Source organism: Tursiops truncatus, chromosome 18 (genome assembly GCF_011762595.2).
Source record: "Tursiops truncatus isolate mTurTru1 chromosome 18, mTurTru1.mat.Y, whole genome shotgun sequence".
Lineage (NCBI taxonomy): Eukaryota > Metazoa > Chordata > Mammalia > Artiodactyla > Delphinidae > Tursiops > Tursiops truncatus.
The window spans coordinates 15646719-15669536 of NC_047051.1; the positions used below are offsets into that span (position 1 = coordinate 15646719).

Below are 22818 nucleotides of genomic sequence, written 5' to 3' on the forward strand. Positions count from 1 at the left end.
CAGGATAGAGTTAATGAAGGAATTAGTAACTAGAAGATAGATCTGAGGGGGAAAAAATGATCGAAAATGTGAAAGAAGTGTTAAGAGGCATGAAGGCTCAATGTATATCTAAAAGGAATTCCAGAAGAAGAGAATAAATGAAAAGCAATATTCAAAGCAATTATAGCTGTGAACTTTTTGTAATGATTAAAAGCCACGAATCATGATATCTGGGAAATAAAAGAATAATCAAGCAGGATCAATGAAAAGAAATTCACACAGACATATTATTACATTGTAGAGGAATGGAGACAAAGGCAAGATTTTGTGTAAGCACATACCTGAGTAATGGCAGCTTAACACATGGGAGCTATAATTACTGGTCCACCCCGAATTGATGATCTCCAATTCCAGGGGAGTCCTCTGTGATACCTAGCAATCCTATGCCTGGTCAGCTTCCCTCCAAACCCTCAGTCATGCACACTCACCCCCATCCACCTTGCTCTCATCACCGTGCCCTGCCTTCTACTTCACAGAGGGGGTGTTTTGTAGGTGGAATTACCTCTGTTGTGTAGATCCATGAATTTTTTACACATGCGTCCTTGACTCCTTCTCCCTCCCTATCTTCCTTCTCAGAGGAAAGCAGTCTCCCTTCCTGTTGAAAGCTCCTCCTTACACAGGTGCTCTAAGTCCCAGCCTTTCCTCAGTGACCATGTTGCTATCAATTAATCTACCTTTCTCCTGTATTTTCAACATCTCTTACTTCCTTCCTCTCAGCTTATAAACATGCCCAAATCTCTCCCATCTTGAAAAACACCAAAAAAACCCATTCCCCTTATGTTCTTGAGATAATACTGTCCTTTCAGAGCAGGGCTCCCCTCAGAGGAGTTTTAGCTCATTGTCATCACCTTTTTAAACCTCCCGTTGCTTTCTTGATCCACTATATGATGGCTCCGGCTGCAGAGAACTCTGAAATATTCCTGCAAAGGTCATCTATTACCTTGAAATTGCCGAGTCCGATGATTGTTTCTCAGTCCTCATCTTATGTGACTGCTCCCTCTCTCTGGAAATTCTCTGCTCCCTTGGCTTCCATGACGAACACTCTTGGTTCCTACCAGCTCCTCCTAGGTTTCTTTCCTTTGCCCCTTAAATATCTGTGATCTTTGAGATAGTTTTCTTGGTCTCTTCCCTTCTTCTTTTCTAAAAGCATCAGTGTTGCAGCCTTAGACACAATTTCAATTCGTGGTCCTAATAGTTAAGAGCTCTGAGACCTTGGGCACTGTTTTTGAACCTCTCTGAGCCCAGCTTCTTTATAAATGGATGATGATAATGTCCACCTCAAGTGTTGTTATTAGTAGAAGAAATATAGTATGTGTAAAGTGCTCCAGGGAAGTGACTGGCACATAGGAAGGGCTCAATATATGGCAGCCGTTGTATTATTTTTTTTCTTTTTTTTCTCTTCCCTCCTCTTCTTTTAAACTAAGAGTAGATGGATATTAATAAATATAAGTTACTGAACACAAATCCAGCTAAACAGAATACTGATTCTCCCAACATTGGTTGTTTATCATCCTTAGAGAAACCAGACTGATATGATAATTTATTACCTGGGTGAAAAAGCAACTTTCAGACTGGTCACGTGGGGGTGGGGCATGAGAAGAGACACTGATTTTCACATGTATTCATTCGTGTTTTGATATTCCAAAGTTGATTTTTTACTTATGATTTCAGAAATTTTGAAGAATCTGAAGATGAGTTGAGAAATGAAGTAGTAGAATCCCTGGGAAAACTCTCTACTTCCAAAGAGGCAGAAAAAAGGGAAGAGGTTTCCAGTTCCTCTAAGGATGCTGAAAAGAAAGAGAGGGGATAGGCATACAGAAATACACAGAATTAAATGAAAGTTTGTAGAGTATTTTTACTCCATCTGATGACAAAATTTGTATTGTTGATGAAGACCCAGGAACATCACCCACCAGTCAAAATATACAAGTGTGATTATTGAACTTTTTCTTAAATAACAAGTTAGTATCTATTACAGTGTCTCTTTGGGAGCAGTCATAAATATACATTTATTGTAAGGGTTTTCCAGTAATCCCAAGGCTTCATTAGTTTTCTTCTCAATTTAGACAATAGGACTAACTTCTGAATTAATTAAAATTAATAAAATTTAATTAAATAATTAAAATTATTAAATTTTTAAAAATTATTTAAAATTAATATTTTTACGCTGAGAAATCTTTCAGATAATATGTGTGGTTGGCAGAGTAATGTGGCTCCCCTCACCCCACATGCACCCAAAAATGTGAATATATTTTTACCTGGCAGAGGGGAATTAAGGTTGCAGATGGAATTAAGGTTGCTCATCAGCTGACCTTAAAATAGGGAGGTTATCTTGGATTATTCAGGTGGGCTCAATGTAAGCACAAGAGTCTTTGAAAGTGGAGGAGGGAGGGAAAGGAGAGAACCAGAGAGGTGGCAGCTGAGAGGGATTCAACTTGATGCTGCTGCCTTTGAAGATGGAGGAAGGAGCCACAAGCCAAGGAATGCAGGCAGCCTCTAGAAGCTGGGAAAGGCAGGGCAATGGATTCACCCCTAAGGCCTGACGAAGAAATGCAGCTCTGCCAACCCCTTAGTTTTAGCCTAGTGAAATCCACTTTAGATTTCTGACCTATGGAAGTGTAAGATAATAAATTTTTGTTGTTTTAACTAAGTTTGTGGTCATTTGTAACTAGTGATAGGAAACTAATATACAAACTCATTCATTTAAAATAATGAATCTGTCGTTTTATAAAACCATGACTTTGAAATTTCTTAAGGTATATTGAACATGCTTTTCTGAAGCTGATGTTGACACAGGAGTAAGGAGAGGAACAAGGCATGTCAATTATGTACCAAATAATAATTTTATTGTTTCATTGAATTATTTTCTAATAGTTTCAAATGTATAGATTATAAACTTCTGGAAGGCAGGGACTATATCTGGTCTTTGTTTCTTATGATGATCTTTTTATATATAGCACTTAGCACCATGCTAGAAATGTTTCTTAACTAAGTAAATACTAATACAATTTCCTCATTAAGACTGGAAGCCCTTTGAGGCAGGAAACTAGACTTAAACTTTTTGTATTAATTATAACAATCCCAGTGTTGAACATGTGCCTGGAGCTTAGCAGATATTTGTTGTACCTGCTGTTATGAAGGACAAGAGTGGTTATATCTAAGTGGTAGAATTCGGCCTGAAACAGCTGGTCTATAATGAAAATAAAACTAAGTTGGCACATTGATGCATTGCTGAACCAAGTAAACAAAGATGAGGAGTGGTTGGTCAGATTATTCCTAAGGTCTGAGTGGTTGGTCAGATTATTCCTAAGGTCTGAGTGGTTGGTCAGATTATTCCTAAGGTCTGAGTGGTTGGTCAGATTATTCCTAAGGTCTGCTTAGCATTTACATTTGGTATAATATTAAATGTGGGGCATGTAAGTGTCAAGATTTCCCTAACTGGGATGTGTCCAGTCTTTTCTATCTTTATTTTCCTGGTGATGTCTGAGGGGCTGTTCTTCCAACTTGGTGTATAGAGTACATTCTACTCTTTTAGGGCTCAGTATGGTCACATCATGATGCTAAGAATATTTAACAATTTCTCACCATTATGTTAGTTTCAAACTAGGTAACACATGACCCTGAGGGACTGAAGCATCTTTAATTCTATAGCTCTTTTAGTGGTCAGTATATACATGTTTAATTTACTTTCAGGACATTATCTGGTTCAGACACTGAATCTGCTGGTATCATCCTCATTCTAAACAGTACCTGAAAGCATGGAGAATGAAACGTGGTTCCTGAAAAATCCCGAAGATCAATTATATACAGGGGAAAAAAAAAAGGAATGTTTAAGGTCAGTGTTTAAGGTAACATATTAGGTTTGCTCCAATAACAAGATGCTTGGCTAAAATCTCCTTTAGGTAACAGCCACCCACCCTTACCATTCATTCTAAGATTTTGAGTTCTTTGCTGTAAATTAGGAAGTATTCAATGTGATAAGTATGCGTATCTGCAAGGTTTTTCAACCTGCTCCAGCCCAATTCACCTTACCTATCTTACACACACCGTCACCTTAATCATGTTCTTGAGGCCCAGTTCTGATTGCTTTACTCTGGTTTTAGGCTTGGCTACATCTGTTAAATTGAAACTATTGATCAGACCTGCGTATGTCTTTAGAATAAATTTTGTTAGAAAAATCATGCGTTTTCGTAACTATGTATGATATGTCAACTTGATCATTCTTTAAATAGTACCAAGAAGTGTTATCAACCCTTAACCTCCCTTCTAAGTGTCTTGTAACAGTTATGCATGATCCGAGTGAGCACATAGCACTAGAGTATTGGAACTGATGCTTCTCCAAAGCCAAGGGTGGCCTTAATTAGGGTGGGGAAAGAGGAATAGTGGGTGAGGTAGGGCAAATCACATGGGCATAATTTGATTCTAGTAATTTGCTTAGCTTCTTGTTGTGGTTTAATGGAAGTAACTTTTTAAAAAAAATTTTATTGGAGTATAGCTGATTTACAATGTTGTTAGTTTCTGCTGTACAGCAAAGTGAATCAGTTATTCATATACATATATCCACTCTTTTTTAGATTCTTTTCCCATACAGGTCACTACAGAGTATTGAGTATACTTGAGTTCCTTGTGCTATACAGTAGGTTCTTATTAGTTATCTATTTTATATATATAGTAGTGTGGGAAGTAACTTTTTCATTGTACCCATTGACACATTTAGCAGACACACCTTCACGTATTTATTTATTCATATCATAGTTCTGGAGTCTAGGGTACATTTACATAATTAAATACACAAATATTCTGAAAGCACTGATAATCACACTGGCACCTATCTCACATTTTTGTCTGTAATATGACTTTGTAAAATACCCTGAAAATTATTAAAGTGTATGAAGCTCTGTAGTATTTTATATGTCTGAAATAATATTCATTTAAAAAAATCTATTAGGGCTTCCCTGGTGGCGCGGTGGTTGGGGGTCCGCCTGCCGATGCAGGGGACGCAGGTTCGTGCCCTGGTCCGGGAGGATCCTATATGCCGCGGAGCGGCTGGGCCTGTGAGCCATGGCCGCTGGGCCTGCGCGTCCGGAGCCTGTGCTCCGCAACGGGAAAGGCCACAACAGTGAGAGGCCCGCGTACCGCAAAAAAAAAAAAAAAAAAAAAAAATCTATTAAACCTGACAACCTATTCTCGAGTACAAGAGGCAAAACAGTTTTGTTTTGCCTTTAAAAACTTTTTTTCTTTCTTTAAAAAAAATTCTTGGCATGTGGAGCTTGGGAATATTAGCCGTAGATAATAAATAATTCAGAATTGGGAGACTACATGAGGGGGGTGTAAAGGCACTGTACTGGGAAAAGTATCTAAGATAATAAAACCACTTCTTTAAATCTTATTTAGATATAGACTTTGTACCTATTAAATCTAAATCATATTTAGATACGAATAATTACTATACAAAGAACATGTAACATGTAGTTTGTTATGCACAACTGGAAATAAGAATGTGAATCACCACTGCTGTAGGTTCAAAACAGCATGTTTGGACCACTCAAAAGCAGTGTCTTACAGGAATTAATAGTCACTCAATTTCTCCAGGCAGACAGTAGCTGACATATTGCTTTGACATTCTTCATGGTATCAAGTATTCAGAAACAAACATTTAACACCACATTAGGAACACTGAAAGGAAACATATATGCAAATTTTCTAATGATAGGTTTGTGATAAATGAAAATCATTTTGAAGAAATGAGCTTAAAAAATGTTTTGTGGAATTTCAGAATCCTTTCTTCCTTTCCTATATCCTCTACTTTTGCTCTGTCCATTTCAATTTCTTTATCTTCAGTCCCATGATTTTCTTTGGGTAGATGGGTAGGGTGAGTGGACAATGGTAATGAATCTTACTTCAAAGACTAGCTGTAAGAAAAAGCACCGGGCTGGGGGGTCAGAACCCCCGGGTGGTAATCCTGATTTTGTCATTAAACAACTTTGTGATACTGACAGAATCAAAGTTCTTTAAATTGTTCCTGTCTGTAAAGTTGAAAATAAGAGAAAATTGGACTAGAGAATTTGTAGGGCTCCTTCCAGCTCCAATTTCCACCAGTTTTTCTTTTCTAAATTGAATACTCTCCAACACAAAGCTACTCTGGTGTGTCAGAACATCCTGGGACTCTGTTTTGGTGCTTTTTGATCTGATGACAGAAGATGGCCTGCAGACGAATCAATAATGTAATTGGAAGCAGATAACAAAGCTGGGTGGGTTGATGAATGGACAAGAGGAGACTGGAAAGGAAAAATGTACCTCTTTCACATGCCCGTAACACAAAGGTGTATCAGACTGTGAAGGAGGTCAATTTACTGAACTAGAAGGAACTGATTACGTACACAGAAAATGTCAAAAGTTATAGGCTCAACAGCCATATTTGCACATGTATATATTCACTTTTCCATGCTAGTTATTCAGGATAGGAGTCCTGTTAAATTATACTGATTCCTAGTTACTGGCTTAGTAACAAGAATCTACAAAGGATCGTAATGCATTGATAAAGATAGGATTCTAGAAGACATTTACTATATATTGTTACCTTTAAAGTAACTTTTATAATTTTCAAAGTACTTTCACATACTTTCTGTGTTCCCTGTTTTCTTTACAACTATGAAAGGCAGTGAGGACAGCCATTACCATCTCCAGGTTACAGAGAAAGAAGCTGACACTCAGAAGATTAGGAAGCAGCTTTAGTGTCAAAAGGTCAGATGTTTGTAAATGATGAAGCCGAGGTCAGGTCCAGCTATTCTGCTAGTCCAGTGCTCTTTTCAAAATGCCACCTCACTATCTTACAGTGCATGATGCTGATTACAGAGACCATGTGGATGGATCCAAATATTATATCTTCAATATCAGAAAAACAACTTACCGCGATGTTCTGACTCAGACCTCTTGAATGACTTCAAAAAGCTGACTTATAGCCTCTGGGACATGAAAATGTTAAGGGATAATGAGAGGTCCAAAAAATGTACTGATAGCACTAAACATAAAACTATTTTCACAAATACCTAGTTAATGGAAAGGATTACTGGCAGCACCCTGATCTCTGCATGCCCACGCACACACACAGAGCAATCACAGTGAGCCTGTCTTTTGACTACATGCTTTTAGAACATGATTAAGTCTGCTTAAAGTTTTTGTTCTTTTAAGAGGATCATTAGATAGATTCAAAAATTTTATCCACAATATTGCTTGAATTTAAACGTACCAGAATTTTTCTGTGTTCCAAAAATGTCAAAATAATTCTAAAGTACTAATCAATTATCAATCACCCATTTTTTTCCCAATATTTCCTTTTTTCTAAAAGGAAATTCTCTTTCCTGGTTTCTAAAGTAAAGTGATTTGATAAATAGTATTTTAAAAATATGGATTATACCAAAATTAAGATTGTTCATTTTTTTCTTTCAGACCCATATTTTTCAGAATTTGAGACCAAACACTAGTCTAAGATTTTTATATTTAAACTATATAAGGTTACCTTTTCCACTTAGGTAATTTTGCCTGTTTCCACTGAAATAAATACCTTGGTTATATACATACTGCTGAGGGCCTTGCTTAGACTAACTTTATTACAATAGGGAATGAGTTTAGAAAAATATTAACATATGAAGGTATCTAACCATCTTATATAAAATATCTCTAGTTTGTACAGATACGCAATTACTGAAATAACTTTTCCACAGACGTTAGGAATGTCACTTCAAACTCCTGATCGGAGAATCTGCTTACAGATGCACGAGCATTGTTCCTGATTTGGAGTCTCTTTTCCGCAGACATGGAAAGAATATGGGCCATAGTCTCAGCATAGTCTTCTTCACTTTCAGCCAGAAACCCAGTTCTCTCGCCTTGGTGAGGGACAACAATGTCGAGCTTCGGGCCCCCTGAATTGTGTGCAAGGACAATCGTGCCGGCTGCCATACACTCAACAATTCCTGAGAAACAGAAATCATGTCGTCTTTTAAGTTTCTGAATGTGTTCATAAGAACAAGGATGAGCAGAACCCTTTACAAATTTTAAGATTCACGGGCGATTTAAGTAAATGTATGTCTACAAATGCACTCGTTTAACTTCCCTGGTGAAAATAATTTTAAGTTTTTTAGTTATCAAAGCTTCATAATAATGCTACTTGTCTTTACTAAAACCGACAAGTAGAAGAATAGTCTATAAAAAGTAAATATACTGCAGATAATAAAGCAAAGAAGACTAGAGAATGTTATTAGCAAGATGGTAGATAGCTAGTGGATATTAAAAGATAAAAAGGTGTAAAAAAGATATCACAAACATTAAAAGTTGAGTATCGGTGTTTTAATCCCATCGAAAGAAAATCTCTGCTTGTGACGTTCTTCCTGATATGTGAAGCAATCCATTGGCAAAAGTGTGTATATTTTTCTTCCTATTTGTAAGATTATATTTAATGATATTCTTTTCTTGTCAAAGACTCTCACTGCAGGCAGTGCTATTTCTTGTGCCTAAGAATGTTTCTGGGGCTTCCCTGGTGGCGCAGTGGTTGAGAGTCCGCCTGCTGATGCAGGGGACACGGGTTCGTGCCCCGGTCCAGGAAGATCCCACATGCCGTGGAGTGGCTGGGCCCGTGAGCCATGGCCGCTGAGCCTGCACGTCCGGAGCCTGTGCTCCGTAACGGGAGAGGCCACAACAGTGAGAGGCCCACGTACAGCAAAAAAAAAAAAAAAAAAAAAGAATGTTTCTGAAAGTTGCATCACTAATGACACTTGCCAAGTTCAGTGTACAGAAAGTTTCTCACATCCTATTCAAGTTAATATCAAGCACATGTGAATGCTTTAGGGTGAGGCTGTAGTACAGGATGCATAAATTTTGCCCCCAGGAAATCTGAGACAAAGCAGGTGCTGGATGGGGTTTTTTTCCTATTCCATGAGCTGTGTTAATTCTATCTTTGGTAGGCCTTATACTTGAATAAACCAGATGTCTAATCAATAAATTATTTTCATGCTCGGAATTTCCGGGTTTTTTATTTTTTTTTAGAATTTCAGGTTTTTGTACTCTAGCACAGGTTGGTCTTATTTCTTACTGTAAGAAAACTTAACAGCAATGTCACAGATTTAAGGTTTTGTTGTGTTTTTTAAGAGGGGGATGTGAGTGATTTAATTCATGGGTACTTTTAGAACCTGAAAGATAATCCCATTGCCTTTATTTTTCTAATTAAAGAATTCCTAAATAATTTGAAAATATAAAATATTCCTGAATTAGAAAAAAAGGTATCAAAAACAAAATGTTCAAATGACAGCATTAGGAGAAAACAGGAAAAAAGTAAGCCATCTTCGTGAGGCACACTAAGTAAGGCTGGTGCTTCTGTTACTGCCTGGATTTCTGGCAAATCTGAGACAACTGTGTGCCGCCCAATAGCAATGCTGAACTAAATGAAAGTTTTGATTTGTTTCTGCCAAATGATGTAGGTGAGGATATAAATTATTCTAGCCAGCCTTTCTTACCCATGTTTCAAGAGAGAACTAAGCCCTTCAGAAAATGATTTGATTTACTGTTTTCTTACTTCTCCAAAGGATGGTACAAGCTGATATCATCCTAGATGCACAGGAGAGAAGTTAAATCATTAACAACTGTTTCTGCAACACGGGCGAAATCTCTGCAGAATTTTCTGCTAATGCTTTAATTTGAACTCTTATTTGAAAAATATGGACCACACCATAATATTCCGTTCCGGGCTGGATACCGTTCCTCTGGACTTTCTTGGAGGCTTTGACCTAATCAATTTTACCCTCTTCCTCTAGAATCTTCCACTTACTTCTCCCTCTCTACTGGCCCCTTCCTATCAGCCCTTAAGCTAGCTCAAACTCGTAAGAACAAAGTCTCTGTGAGGGTGTACACACACACACACACACCCGCTCTCCAGGTCACAAGTCCGCCCCTGGCCCGTGTCTCTCCTTCCATCTCCCTCTCACAGATAACTCAGGGCCCGCGTGGGCTGCGCTCAGCGCTCCACTCGCCCCCCACCAGTGACCCTCACGCCCACTCCTCCGTCAACACTGCTCTCGCCCAGGTCGTCCCCCATGCCCTCATCTTGCCCAGTATCTGGGCAGCACTGGAACCTGTCGCCCTTTCCCTTCTTCCCTAAACCCTCACTTCCCTTGGTTTCCATGACTGCCTGGTTTCCTTCCTTCTCCTTCACTGGCTACCCTTCTGCCAACTTGTGGCCTCTCACTGTTCTCAGCCTTTTGCACTGCGGGCCTCCTGTTGCTCTACAGACTCCCCTTAGGCCACCCCGTCCACATGCACATCCACGCCCACCGGGCTGCGGTACCCACCCGGACAACTCTGCAGCCTGTCTTCCTGGGCCAGCTCCCTCTCCTTACTTCAGACTCACACGTACGAGGCCCACTGGACACACACACGTCCCTCAGCCAATTCCACTCCATGTGCTCGAAACTCAGCCCCTCACTGCCTCTGCTCTTGGAGGCCTCTGTGGGCGAAAGCCACTACCATTCACACGGCTGTCCAAACTGAACACCTGAGGCCGTTCCAGTAATGAGCACACAATAAATAAAAGAACCAAAAGGTTCTTCTGAGGAGCCTACCTGGAGACAGGGGTTCTTGGCCTTAGAGGCACAACAGAATCACCTGAGGGGCTTTCCCGAAACACCTCCACCTGGGCCCACCCAGAGATTCTGAGGTGGCTCCTCAGTGGGATTAGCATGAGGCCCAGGAATCTGAACCAGCACATTGATGGGGTTAGGTGGGGAGAGAAAATACAGCAGTGAAGAGCAGAGGCTGTCTGAATTCGAATCTGGGCTCTATCTCTTACTGTGTGACTGAACTTAGGCAAGGTCTAAACCCTCTCTGTGTCTGAGTTTACAAAATGGAAATAATCATAATACCCATTAAGTGACGTTCCAGAGAGAGTTAAATCAGATAATACTTGTAAAGACCTTGAGAGTGACCGCCACACAGTGAGTGGTCAATAAACATTAGCTATTATTATTGATTATATGTTTTACAGGGTCTCAAATGAGGAAAGCACACTTGGTGGACTCGGGGAAGAGACTGAGGACTTGCTGAAAACTTCCGGAATATTATCATTTTATCAAAATCACCTAAAATGTATATCTCATGGCACCAAACAAGTTGTTTACAGGACAAACTCACCAATCCCAAAATGCTCGTTCCACATGGTATGCAGACCAACTGTTGCTTCAGACAAGTAATTCTTTAATTCATCAAATGGAATGTTTATTTTAAATTCCACGTCTTCTTGAACTCCTAGGTCCTCAGAAAGCCTTCTCAGTTGGTTTACCCTAAGTTCATCGTCTTGGTTACGACAGCCTCCAATGAGGACAAGTTTAAGTGGAGGAAGTGACTCAGCCTCCTTTTTATTCAGCAATTTAGCAAAGGCTCTGATCTGCAAAGGATGATTCTTTTCAGGCCTGAACTGGCCGATGGAAACCAGTAAATGTCCTGAGGTTGTCTTCTCCTTGTGTAAGGGAATGTCCAGAAATGTCTGCACATCACAAGGTGGATAAACAATATTAGTGCAATCCCCAACCTTCCACAGTGAGAGAATATGGTTTAGCGTCCAAGAAGAATTGACCATGACGACATCACTGCAAGAACCAGCAAGCCCATATAGAAAAGCAAATAGATAGTAGTAGATAAGCTTTACTTTGCTGAGAAAAGGATTCCTGGTGATGAAGGCTGCATTGTTAAATCTGACATTTTGATTCTTCACTACAGAGAGCATGTCCGTGCTGATGGTGGGATAATGAACATAGCTTCCAACTCGGCAACGGCCTAAATACCTAAACAGAGGAAGCGTGAAAGCATAGCCCATAGAATCGATGTAAACATCGGGAACACACTGCATCAGGGCTTCCCAGCCAAGAAAAATGGATCCCAGACTTTGGCCCAGCAGTGTGAAATGAGGATAGAGTGAATCTTCCACAAGGTAGCGCTTCCTTAATAAAACAAACTTCACTGGGCACGTTAATCTGATGTTAAATCTTCTGAAAGCACCTTCCAGTATCTGTTGACCACTGACATCAGCATCACCAGTATAAACAACATAAACTGCTTCAGGATACCTAAAACAGAAAGTAACAGTTAAGAATTTCATTAGTTTAGGTTAAAATCAGTTTAGGTTGTAGATATTTTCTCACAATCATAAAGCAGCTTATTTTTAGACTAAAAAAATGTTTTCCACTGTTTTTTACTGACTCAACTCTCTCCTGGGTCTTCCACTGCCCTACAAGTAAAATGTCAGTCCTCCAAAAGAGACTTCTAGTTCTTTGCTTTTCCCTCCACTAAGAGTTTCCCTCCAGCAGACATCAACAAAATTACTGATTTATAAATGAGACATTTTCATTTTTAAGAAGTATTCAAAAATTTTGACAACTTTCTCAGCATTATAATGGTAATGAAATATTAATAAAATATTCATAAACAAAAGTTAAAATTCACTAAAGGTATCTTTAGATAGGATCATAAATGCTAAAGCATTAGTGTTTTTAGTCTGAGAAATGCACAAAGGTTTTAAGCTAGACCTTGTGCCTGCATCACAATTAGATATAATTATAATGGAAATATGGAAAAGTACATTCTTATGATTTTAACACTTTGGCCTCACTCTGGCTGTGTTTATAATTATTCTGAGTCATACAGAACATTTATTAACTTACCTAGTGTGAGTTACTAGGTTCTACAGAATAAGGGATGATGGAGAGTCTTTATCCTCAAGGAGCTCAGTCCAGTGGAGAGAACAGATATATAAACAAATAATGTGCTGTGTACTGATGAAGACCCCAGGATGCTGTGATGTCTAAAGGATGAGCATCTAATCACTCCTCCCTAGCCCCCCTCCCAGCAACTAGATTGAGCCTTTTAAATGCAAAAAGGATGGTCATCTATGGCAGCTTAAAGATGGCCACAAAATCTTTGACACTTTTCCCGTTGAGAGGTGGATCTATGTCCCCTCCCCTGGAGTAATAGTGGGCTCTTGACTGCTTTTACCAATAGAATATGGCAAAAGTGACATTGTGCCAGTTTCTGGACCCAGGCTCTAAGAGACTGGCACCTTTCTACTTCACTCTAAGGGGAGACAGCTGTCATGTAAGAAGTCCTGCTATCCTGAGACCGCCACGTTGTGTGCAAGCCCAAGCTAGTACACGGAGAAGCTGCTTGGTGACAGAGATGCCTGACCCAGTCATTCCAGGCCAGGAACCAGATCTGTGAGGGAAGAAGCCTTCCGACAACTCCAGCCCCAGCTGCCATCTAACTGCAACAGTTTGAGCGTGAAGGATACCAAACAGGGCCTGTCAACTTCGAAACTCTGAGAAATAATAATATATTTTTGTTTTAAGCCATTCAATTTGGGGTGGTTTATGAAGCAGCAGTAGATAAGCAGAATATCTCTGTTTAAAAACCCTCATATGGTTTTCCACAGCACTTGGAATAAAGTCTAAACTCCTCACCCTGCTCGCTCAAGCCCTGTGCACTGGGCGCCGCCTCCCTCTGGAACCCCCTGCCCCCCAACTCTCTCACTTGCTCAGCAGGGTTCAGCCAAACTGGATTCCCTTCTCTGAACAAGCCAGCCTCCTTCCAGTCTTAGGGGACGTGCAGCAGTTGCTCCCTCTGCTTTGAATTCTTTTCTCACCCTCACTGTCTTTTCATAAAGTGAGCAGGACAGCGTATGTTTAGAACATGGGCTCTAGGAACTCAGTTCCCCTGTCTGTCAAATGAGGATAACAGTAACCACCTCGCTAGGTTGTAATGAGGACTGAGTCACCTAACACGTGTGAAACACTTCAAACCACACCCGGCAGACAGTAAAAGCTCAGTAAACGTCAGCTATTTTTGTCGGTCAGAATTTAGCTGTGCTATTTCCTCAGAGACTGTACCTAATTTACTCAGTCTAAATGGTGGAGTCACTCTCATATTACCCTATTTGAATTTCTTATATAACACTTCTCACCATTTGATATTTTCCGTTTATTATCTTGTCTCTCTCTCAACTGAAATCTAAGGTCCATAAGAGGGACTTGATCTATCTTGTTCACCATTTAAATTCAACCCCTTAGAACACTGCTTGACATTGGTTGGCCAAAAAGTTGGTTCGGGGTTTTCGCAAGATGTTACAGCGAAACCTGAACGAACTTTTTGGCCAACCCAATACATAGTAGGTCCTCCCCGCTTCCCCCACTCCCCAAATATAGGGAGACTGAATGAAAAGTGTACTGTAGCTTATGCTGAGTCAGGAAAGACTTGCAGGACTTACCTAAGGAGAAAAAGGTTATTTCAGAAAAAAAGGAACACTAGATGGAAAGGCAAGGAATCTTGAGAGGGCGTGATGCTCCTAGGTCAGTATGCTGGAGCAAAGTATGTGTGAGGGGACGGGAGGGATGAGAAACAAAATGTGGCAGGAGCAAGATGAAAAAGTATCTTCTACGTCATACTAATTATTTGGATTTTTTTTCTCATCAGTCAGGTAGAGGAGTAATAGGGGTTGCTGGGGAGTATGAGTACAGGTATCACAAAACTTGACCACTGCCCTCAAGGGTAATCTAGAGACAAGGCTCATGCACAGTGTTACGAGAAGGAAAGAACAGTATGGACTACAGTAGGAAGGCTTCAAGGAGGTGGGAATTAAGCTGGGATTTAAGAAAATTCTCTGGATTTAGGCAGTTATGGGAGATGGCAGAGGATACACAGGGACGGTGGTTAGAAGCCAAGAAGGGCCAAGAATGTAGACATGTAGAGCTAAGGGCATTACATGGGAAGACTCTGAAACTGAATGAAGGGCGTGTGCCAGGAAGTAGGGTCGCCATGGAAGGATAATAGTTTTCCTCATATAATGAAACAATAATGAAACCTGTATTTTGCTGTGCCTTTTCTTTTCTTGTGGGATAGGGGTGGGGAGAAGGAAGCCTAGAACATTAAAAGATGTGTAACACCAAATTCTTTCTAACATGGTAACTTACTTAAGACTATCCAACTGATAATGATATCAAAATCAGAATCAAACAGATGCTTTCAGAGAGATTATTTCCTGTGTGCCACCATTGACCGAAAGTATTCAGGTTTAAAGTGCTTCACAGTACTTGGTATATTTCTGTTTATTATTCAATCTCTTCTCCACATACTCTCTCAAGTTATCCCCACTAAATTATGCCATAAAAGGGCAGATACTTCCCCTTTCTGTTTCTTTATCATATCAAGTAAAATGCAGTAGCATATTGTAAGACAGGTTGGCATATGAGCAGTGTTTCCTTACTGAAGAATAGTTTAAAAAAGGAATCCCTGGCTATGACTAGAGAAAGATACATTCTGGGTGATGATTTTTTACAAAAATAGTAACAATATACCAAATTGTTAAGAAAGATGCATACCTACTTTTTCTGAAGAGCCCTTAAGGCACACCATAACACTCTTTCTCCTCCTCCGCCAGCGTTGCAGTAGGGATGGAAAAATGCAATCACCGTTTGATTTTTCCCAGTTTTGCTAGCTGAGCCCGACTTTTTCTTTCTCTGTAGCAGCAGTCTGATTCCCCAAAGGACACTGAGTAGACACACACATAAAACTCCACATACAACTAGCCCAGGGAAGAATAATGAATAAAAAAACCTGAAATGAGAGGGAAAGCGGGGTGAAAATGGATATAATGCCCATTAAAAAAAGGCTACAAATTAAAGTCTACTTTCACATAACTGCTTTATATATTAGCAGCAAAGAAAATTTTTATAGCTTGTGAATCTAACAAAATACTCAGTTATTAAAATTCTAATGCTACAAAATATCTAATGTCAAAAGTGCAGGTCCCCTTTAATTCCACAGCATGTTGGCAATTCAACGTACTTTTTCTTTTTAATCAGCAGTAAAAATCAATGTTGAGCCACCTTTCTCCTAACTCAGTATATGTGTTAAGGGATTAAAATAAATTTAATTATTAACCTAAACAAGGTATGACTGGGAAAGGCATCTGACCCTCAAAATGACAATATGTAATCCAAAGAAATATTCCATAGTCAATATTCCACAGCTAAGTTTGGTGAGACACTAAATCATCTTTATTATCTCACTTTGCCTCAAGCAGAATTTTTTTCCTTTTTCTTTTTTGGCCTTGCCATGCGGCGTGTGGGATCTTAGTTCCCCAACCAGGGATCGAACCCTTACCCTGCAGTGGAAGCTCAGCGTCTTAATCGCTGGATGGCCAGGGAACTCCCAAGTAGAACAATTTTTGAGGGAAGGGGAATGGAGCTTAGATTTTTCCAGTTCAATTCTGAGTTTTGCATCTGATCTCTTTACATGACCCTGAAACCACTGTCTTCCCATGTGCCTCACTCCCACAGTCACTGCTGCAAGGTTCTCTATTACTGCCAGGTCGACTGAGGCTCTGCAAAGGACCCAGGCCTGTTCACCACCATATCCCAATGCCTAGCATCGTAACTGGCTGAGAAGGCAGTCAAAAAACATTTGTTGAATGAATACAAAATTTTATTACATCCTCAGATGTCTTTATTTTTGGGGGGGGGGGCGGTGTTTCCATACGACAAATGTGTCATACCGAAATGCAAGACTTTTAATAATAGAAACCATTATCTTGGCTTTCTCACAACCTTATGAAACAGTACTTCATGTGTGTAAGAATTTTTTTTTAACATCTTTACTGGAGTATAATTGCTTTACAATGGTGTGTTAGTTTCTCCTCAGATGTCTCTTAAATTATGTTAAATCGTTTTTTCAAGGTATGGTTTTCTCATAGGGTTGGCTAATATAGCTGGTACCTAACAATTTTTTTTAATACGCTGCCTACCCTTTATAAAGGATTTGAGGGGCCTATAAGACATAAAAACAATACTAAAACTTAAATAATGAAAAGTCAAGACCAGGGAACGTATATGGTTAAAGTATGTTGGGGCGTGGGGAGGGGAGTGGAGACGGGGGTGGAGGGCACAGAGATGCAAGCTCTAAATTTGTACACAGTAGTGAACAGCAGATTGGGTTCTGGGCTGCTTAGTGACCAAACCAAATAGGGGGATATTCTGTGTAGTTACATGGTTTTCATTGTCCCTAAGTAGAAAACATACAAATTCTTTAGAGGAATAAATATTTTATTGATATTTAGTTTTGAAATAAATTTCTCATGCGGGATTTCTTATTGTGAACAAGTCCATTACTTGATGATTTGGTCTCAGGACACCTTTATAAATCTTATAAACTGCTGAGGACTCCATCCAGTTTTTGTCTACATCAGGTTTCTCAACCACAGCACTACTGACATTTTGGACCAGATAATTCTTTGTTGTGTGCATTATAGAATGTTTAACTGCATCCCTGGTCTTGACACACTGGATGCCAGGAGCATCCTCCCAAACAGGACAATCAAAAATATCTTGAGACACTGCCAAATGTCCTGCAGGGGCAAAATCACCTCTGACTGAGAACCACTGTTACACTGATTATATCTACCAATATTTAACATATTAGACATTAAAACTGAGAAACTTTTTAAAAATTATGAATCCATTAAAGAAATAAATCCATTATATAACATAAACATATTTTTATTTTAAAAAACTTATGTTTTCTAAACCAAAATAAGTAGTAAGGAGGGTGTCACTGTTTTTAATGTCTGGCTTAACAGAAGACAGTGGCTTCTCATATGTGCTTCTGCATTCAATCTGTAACGATATGTTGTTCTGGTTCAAGTATACGAAGAAAACCCAGGCTCACTCACATATGTAGCAGGAAAAGAGAGGAGTATTTTTAAATGGCCTATTCTGGCTACTAATATTCTTCTGTAATACTATACCGAATCAGACAAGTGGCAATTTCTTAATAGTCAATTGCAACATGGAATCTGAAACCCTATCAATGCCCTTTCCATGCTCTGTTACACTGAAATCTATTGGTTTATCTTGCCCTTTGAATGGAACTTTTCTGCATGTGTGATTTTGTAACACTGTGACTTATTTGGGCAATATTGATTCACGAGTAATGGAGAGTTTCCAAATGTTGACACATTTCTTTATACAATACCCCAAAATCACACTTGTTAAGATTACTACCCATCTCATCAGAAAAAATCTTTTAAGCATTGGAAAATGGTCAAGGTCAGAATGGCAGATACAAGTTTCCCAAAATTCTAACTTTCACTTGAAAACTCAAACTTTTATCATTAGCAACAAATTCTGTCACTTGTTTTCTTTGTTTCTGTTTTGTTTTTTTTTTTTGGCCGCACACACAGCTTCCAGGATCCCCGACCAGGGATTGAACCTGTGGCCCCTGCAGTGGATGCACAGAGTTCTAACCACTGGACTGCCAGGGAATTCCCAGTCACTTGTTTTCTTTGAAGTAACAGGGTCAATCATTCATTTTCAAGAAAATATCTACTAAATACCCAAGTCAGTTTGTCTGTCAGTCGGTCTTTCAAATAAAAACTGTGTCCTGTAAAAAGTAGGTGTCTAATTCAACTTGCAATGTAGACAATCATACTAGAGGTTTTCCTTGAGATAACCATTTTACTTTGGTATGTCGAAGTGCTTTATGTGTTCCCCCCATTTTGTCATACAGAATATTAAAAAGATATGTACTCGGGCTTCCCTGGTGGCGCAGTGGTTGAGAGCCCGCCTGCCGATGCAGGAGACACGGGTTCGTGCTCCAGTCCGGGAGGATCCCACATGCCGTGGAGCGGCTGGGCCCGTGAGCCATGGCCGCTGAGCCTGTGCGTCCGGAGCCTGTGCTCCGCAAAGGGAGAGGCCACAACAGTGAGAGGCCCGCGTACCGCAAAAAAAAAAACAAAAACAAAAACAAACAAACAGAAAAAGATATGTACTCAAGGGTTGAGATTTAAGAAAATTAATAATTTTTACTGCTTCATCAAGGACATTCTTAGCAAGTGCATGGAGGTGAAACACAATGACTGCTAGTACAGTTTGATGTCACTGCCTTGATTTGTGCTAAGTAACAGTTTTATCCACCATTACTTTTGCACTATCAGTGCAAATGTCAACAAAATGAAAGAGGCAAACGTTATCCCAACATTATTATAAAAATAATTTTGACCTTGAGGACCCACTGAAAGGGGCTTGGGGATTTGCAGGGGTCTATGGACCACACTTTAAGAACCACTGCTGTAAAGGATGAAGAGAGCTTGACAGAAGTGGTAAGATTGGCCACTTAATGTTTGGAATATATCAGTTCATAAAAGCCATATTATCTTGAATAGTTAGCTTTCTCAGGACAAGACAAAAAGTCTGTTTAATTTAAAATGTAGCTGACTCACAGAATCCAAAGATTTTTATGACATTTCCTTCAAATGACTTAAGTGGGAAAATAAATGTGATAGGATTTTCAAACTGAACTATTCAACTGAAAATCAGAAAAAAAAAAATCATATTAATGACTAAAATTGAGCCAGTCCTTTGTTTTGAGTTTGTTAGTTTCAAAGATACACATACAGGTTCTATAAAGAAATTTATTAAACATCCTACAGTACTTGCACATCAAAATCAACCATTTTAGAATTTGTTTAAATATAACTAAAATGTGTGCCATTAAATATTTACTCATATTTAAACACAAGACTTTGAAAAGGTAACTGTAACCAACAGTGAATCATTCCATTCAGCAAACTTTTATTTAGTCATTATTATGTGCAAAGCAGGGAGTTCGGGATATTTCAAATGGCAGGGAAGAATATGAACGCTCTGAAAATACTTTCCTGTTCCAATGATTTAAATAATCATTACAGAACTTGAAGTAGAGGGGGCAATAATGAAGAAATAATACCTGAATTTTGGAGAGAATACATATACACTGCTATTCAGGATGCTATCGTATTAATGATAAAATTTCAACCTGAACAAAAATATGTAGGTGTTAAAAGAGCTGTGTAGGTGGAATATACTAGGTCTTTTGTTTTACTAGTGTAAGTCAACACATGTAAAATACAGTAGTATTACAACAACAAATGTGGAAAAAAGGTCTGGGAGTTTTTTCACCAAAATGTTAACAATAGTTATCTCTGGATGGTAGCATTCCTGGAGACTTCTGTTTTGCTCATTTATTTCCTAACTTTTTTACAAGAAACAACGTATTACCTATGCAATGACGACAAGGTAGAAATATTTTATATAACTATTCTTACATCAATCAGAAAAGAAATCAATGGAAAATCAAGAAGAGAATTCAACATAAACTTGACATTTAAATGACATATGCTAACAATGACAGTTCTGGTGAGTGAAAGAAGACAAACTAAGACAAGAAAAAGGAAGACCCGGTTTCTTCTTCACCAAAAAGAACATGATAGATTGGAAAATGATTCGTGGCTCAACCATAAAGGAAAATGAGGAATGAATGCGAATAACTTATGACAGACGAATAGGAGTGCGAATAAGAGAAAGAAAAGCTAAAGCCGGGAGGGAAACTCGAGCCCTCAGCCAGCAGTGGGGCAGGGAAAGAAAACGCGGTAAACTGAGTCTTTAACGCAGCCTCTTTGTCTATCTAGAAGACCCCAAAGGGAGAGGAAACGGTCACTGGCCTTGAGAAAATAGCTTAGACTCGTGACAAGGAAAGCCCTTCCTCTCAAACATTAGTCGCACTGGGAGGACAAATACAACTGCGGCACGGAAAACGCCTGCGAGCCCACACCACCCGCTCCTCACCTCAATAACTCGCCCAAGCACCAACCCCTAGCGGCGACCGCCATCTTCCGCCGACCCACGATCTCGGGAAGCGCTTCGTTGTTCCTCTTCTCTATTGGCTCCTGAGGAAACGTTCGGTCACCCCCGCCCACACAGGGGCGATTGTGCATTTCAATTGGTTGCTGGTAGTAGCGTCCCACGGCCTTCCAGCCAATCGAATCTCCCGCGGGGGTGGAGAAGTTTTCGGCGTGGCGTACTCTGGCCCGGCCCCCCGTGGGCGGAGCCACAAGGGGGTTGGGCATGGGGAGGGCGTGGCCTGTGATGGACAGCCGGCGCTCCCGCCCTCGGCCCCCTCCCCCACTGAAGACCCCGCTCTGGCGCCCCCGCCCCCAGTCTTAGCGCCTGCTGCCCGTTGGAGACCAATGGGAGGCTCATGCGCGTCTCAGATCGATTTTCCAGGTGCGGAGTTCACTCCCGCAGCTGCTGTGGCATTTCGGACCCGCGGCGCCCTGGAGCCCGGCGCGGCGCTCCAGAGGGAGCTGCGCAGAGCGGACCCGAAGCCGGCCCTCGCCACGCCGCACCTTCCCAGCCGGCGGTGGTCGAGCCTTGGGATCTGCATCCCCCGCCCTGGTCTACGCGGCTCGCCCTCCCTCCTTTTCTCTCCGGCGCACGCCCGAGGCTGAAGACCTCTGCGCACCGGCCCGTGAGGTAGCGGAGACCCGGCAGGGGGGACGGGTCCGCCTCGCCTGGGTTTCAGCTCGGCCGAGGACTCTCGGGCACCGGCAGGCCCGTCTCCGGGTGTGGGTGAGGGTTCCCGGCCCACCCTCCCCTCTGGGGCGCAATGGCGCGCAAGTTTGAATTAGCAGGTGTGATGAGGGCTGACGATTCCTCGTCTGAAATGCAGGTGTCGGTTCGGGTTAGAACCAAACCACGAGGGTGCCATCCACTGCGCGCTCTTCTTCTCCCGGGGTTTTAACATCGCGCTTCTCCTCCCCTGACCAGGTGACCTTGGGCTCTGGGCTGCATCACAGAAGAAATTAGTTCCTCCGGGAGATGAAGCCTCAGCAGGAGAGACAGATTACAGATCGTGAAAAGGCAAGTCGGAGAGTGAGTTTCCTTCCTGGGGCTCTGTGTGCGCACACCTGCCTGGAGGACCTTTCGCGCCCGCCCGCGGTCCTTACTGGGTTCCTTGGTGTGCGCGGGGGAGGCCCGGCGCGTGGTTTGTTAGAATACCCTTTAGGAAGGGCATGCTATTAACTGTTTTTCAGAACAGTTTAAAACGCACCACTTTTCTGTTCGTCTGCTGTTGAGAAGTTTGATGCTGGAGAGGTAAAGTGAGAGTTGAGTTGCTGTGTAAGATCCCTGATTGGTCAGTACGATTAAATTAGCTACCTTGAAAAGTTATTCAAGAGTTGGTGCATAGACCCCTTTATGATCTATCCAGGTCCTGCAACGGTTGTTTGTTTGTTTTTTTGTTTGTTTTTGAAGAACTATTTTGAGTTCATTTAAATCATGCAAGTAATACATTAGTGCGGCCTCTTAAAATGCAAATAGTACAGAAATATTTAGCACGAAAAGCAGATCCATTTTCCAGTCTTTTTCTGCTCATGTACATATGTCTTCATCCATTCAGCAAATGCTCATTGAAAACTTGATATTTTTCAGGCACAGTTTTGAAACGCACAGTGGTGTTAACATGTATCTATCGTGTTAATGCTTATCTATATCTCCAGAGAAATCTTTAGGTTCTTGTGTGTGTGGTTTTAGAATATTTGCTTGTTTTACATAAATGAGATCATGTAGTGTGTATTCTCCAACCTTTTTTTTTGTTGTTGTTATTTTTATTTATTTTATTTATTTTGGCTGCGCCGGGCCTTAGTTGCGGCGCGCGGGATCTTTTTTTATTTAGTTGTGGCATGCAGACTTCTTAGTTGTGGCATGCATGTGGGAACTAGTTCCCCAACCAGGGATGGAACCTGGGCCCCCTGCCTTGGGAGCACGGAGTCTTACCCACTGGACCACCAGAGAAGTCCCCCTCCAACCTTTTTTTCCCCCAATTTAACAATATATTTTGGAGATTTTTCATGCTGGTACATAAGCAACTGTGTTA

General features: G+C 40.7%; 2 protein-coding genes across 6 annotated transcripts in view; one reads left to right on the forward strand and one right to left on the reverse strand.

Annotated features, from left to right (window-relative positions):
• LOC117308867 (serine/threonine-protein kinase Nek5-like) overlaps positions 1-11193 on the forward strand; it is a 37454-nt gene extending 26261 nt beyond the window's left edge. Inside the window, exons 10-11 of one of the 4 annotated variants that reach the window (XR_012327635.1) lie at positions 3733-3874; positions 11072-11193. Coding sequence is in view for 2 of the 4 variants with exons in the window: in XM_033843814.2 (XP_033699705.1) it covers positions 1711-1849 (139 nt within the window). In the remaining 2 variants the exon portion in view is untranslated. Of the gene's footprint in view, positions 1-1710; positions 2690-3732; positions 4599-11071 lie in introns of those variants that run through there. The other 3 variants (XR_012327636.1, XM_073795133.1, XM_033843814.2) reach the window with 3 other exon arrangements.
• On the reverse strand, positions 7631-20848 carry ALG11 (ALG11 alpha-1,2-mannosyltransferase). 2 transcript variants are annotated; one of them, XM_004322328.4, is made up of 4 exons: positions 20730-20848; positions 15454-15684; positions 11218-12149; positions 7631-8012 (listed from the first exon to the last, which is right to left on the reverse strand). In XM_004322328.4, the coding sequence occupies exons 1-4, from the start codon at positions 20771-20773 to the stop codon at positions 7741-7743; spliced, it is 1479 nt and encodes a 492-aa protein (XP_004322376.1). In that variant the 5' UTR covers positions 20774-20848; the 3' UTR covers positions 7631-7740. The 2 variants fall into 2 exon arrangements, with proteins under 2 accessions (XP_004322376.1, XP_019792216.1); XM_019936657.3 differs by lacking the exon at positions 7631-8012 and adding an exon at positions 8019-9639.
• Positions 20849-22818: the final 1970 nt, after the last annotated feature.

Coding starts and splice junctions, on each gene's coding strand:
- ALG11 (XM_004322328.4), bottom strand. CDS start 20,773: ATGGCGGTCGCCGCTAGGGGTTGGTGCTTGGGCGAGTTATTGAG. Junction 15,685..20,729: donor TGCTTGGGCGAGTTATTGAG/GTGAGGAGCGGG, acceptor CTCTCATTTCAG/GTTTTTTTATTCATTATTCT. Junction 12,150..15,453: donor TTAAGGGCTCTTCAGAAAAA/GTAGGTATGCAT, acceptor TTTCTGTTTTAG/GTATCCTGAAGCAGTTTATG.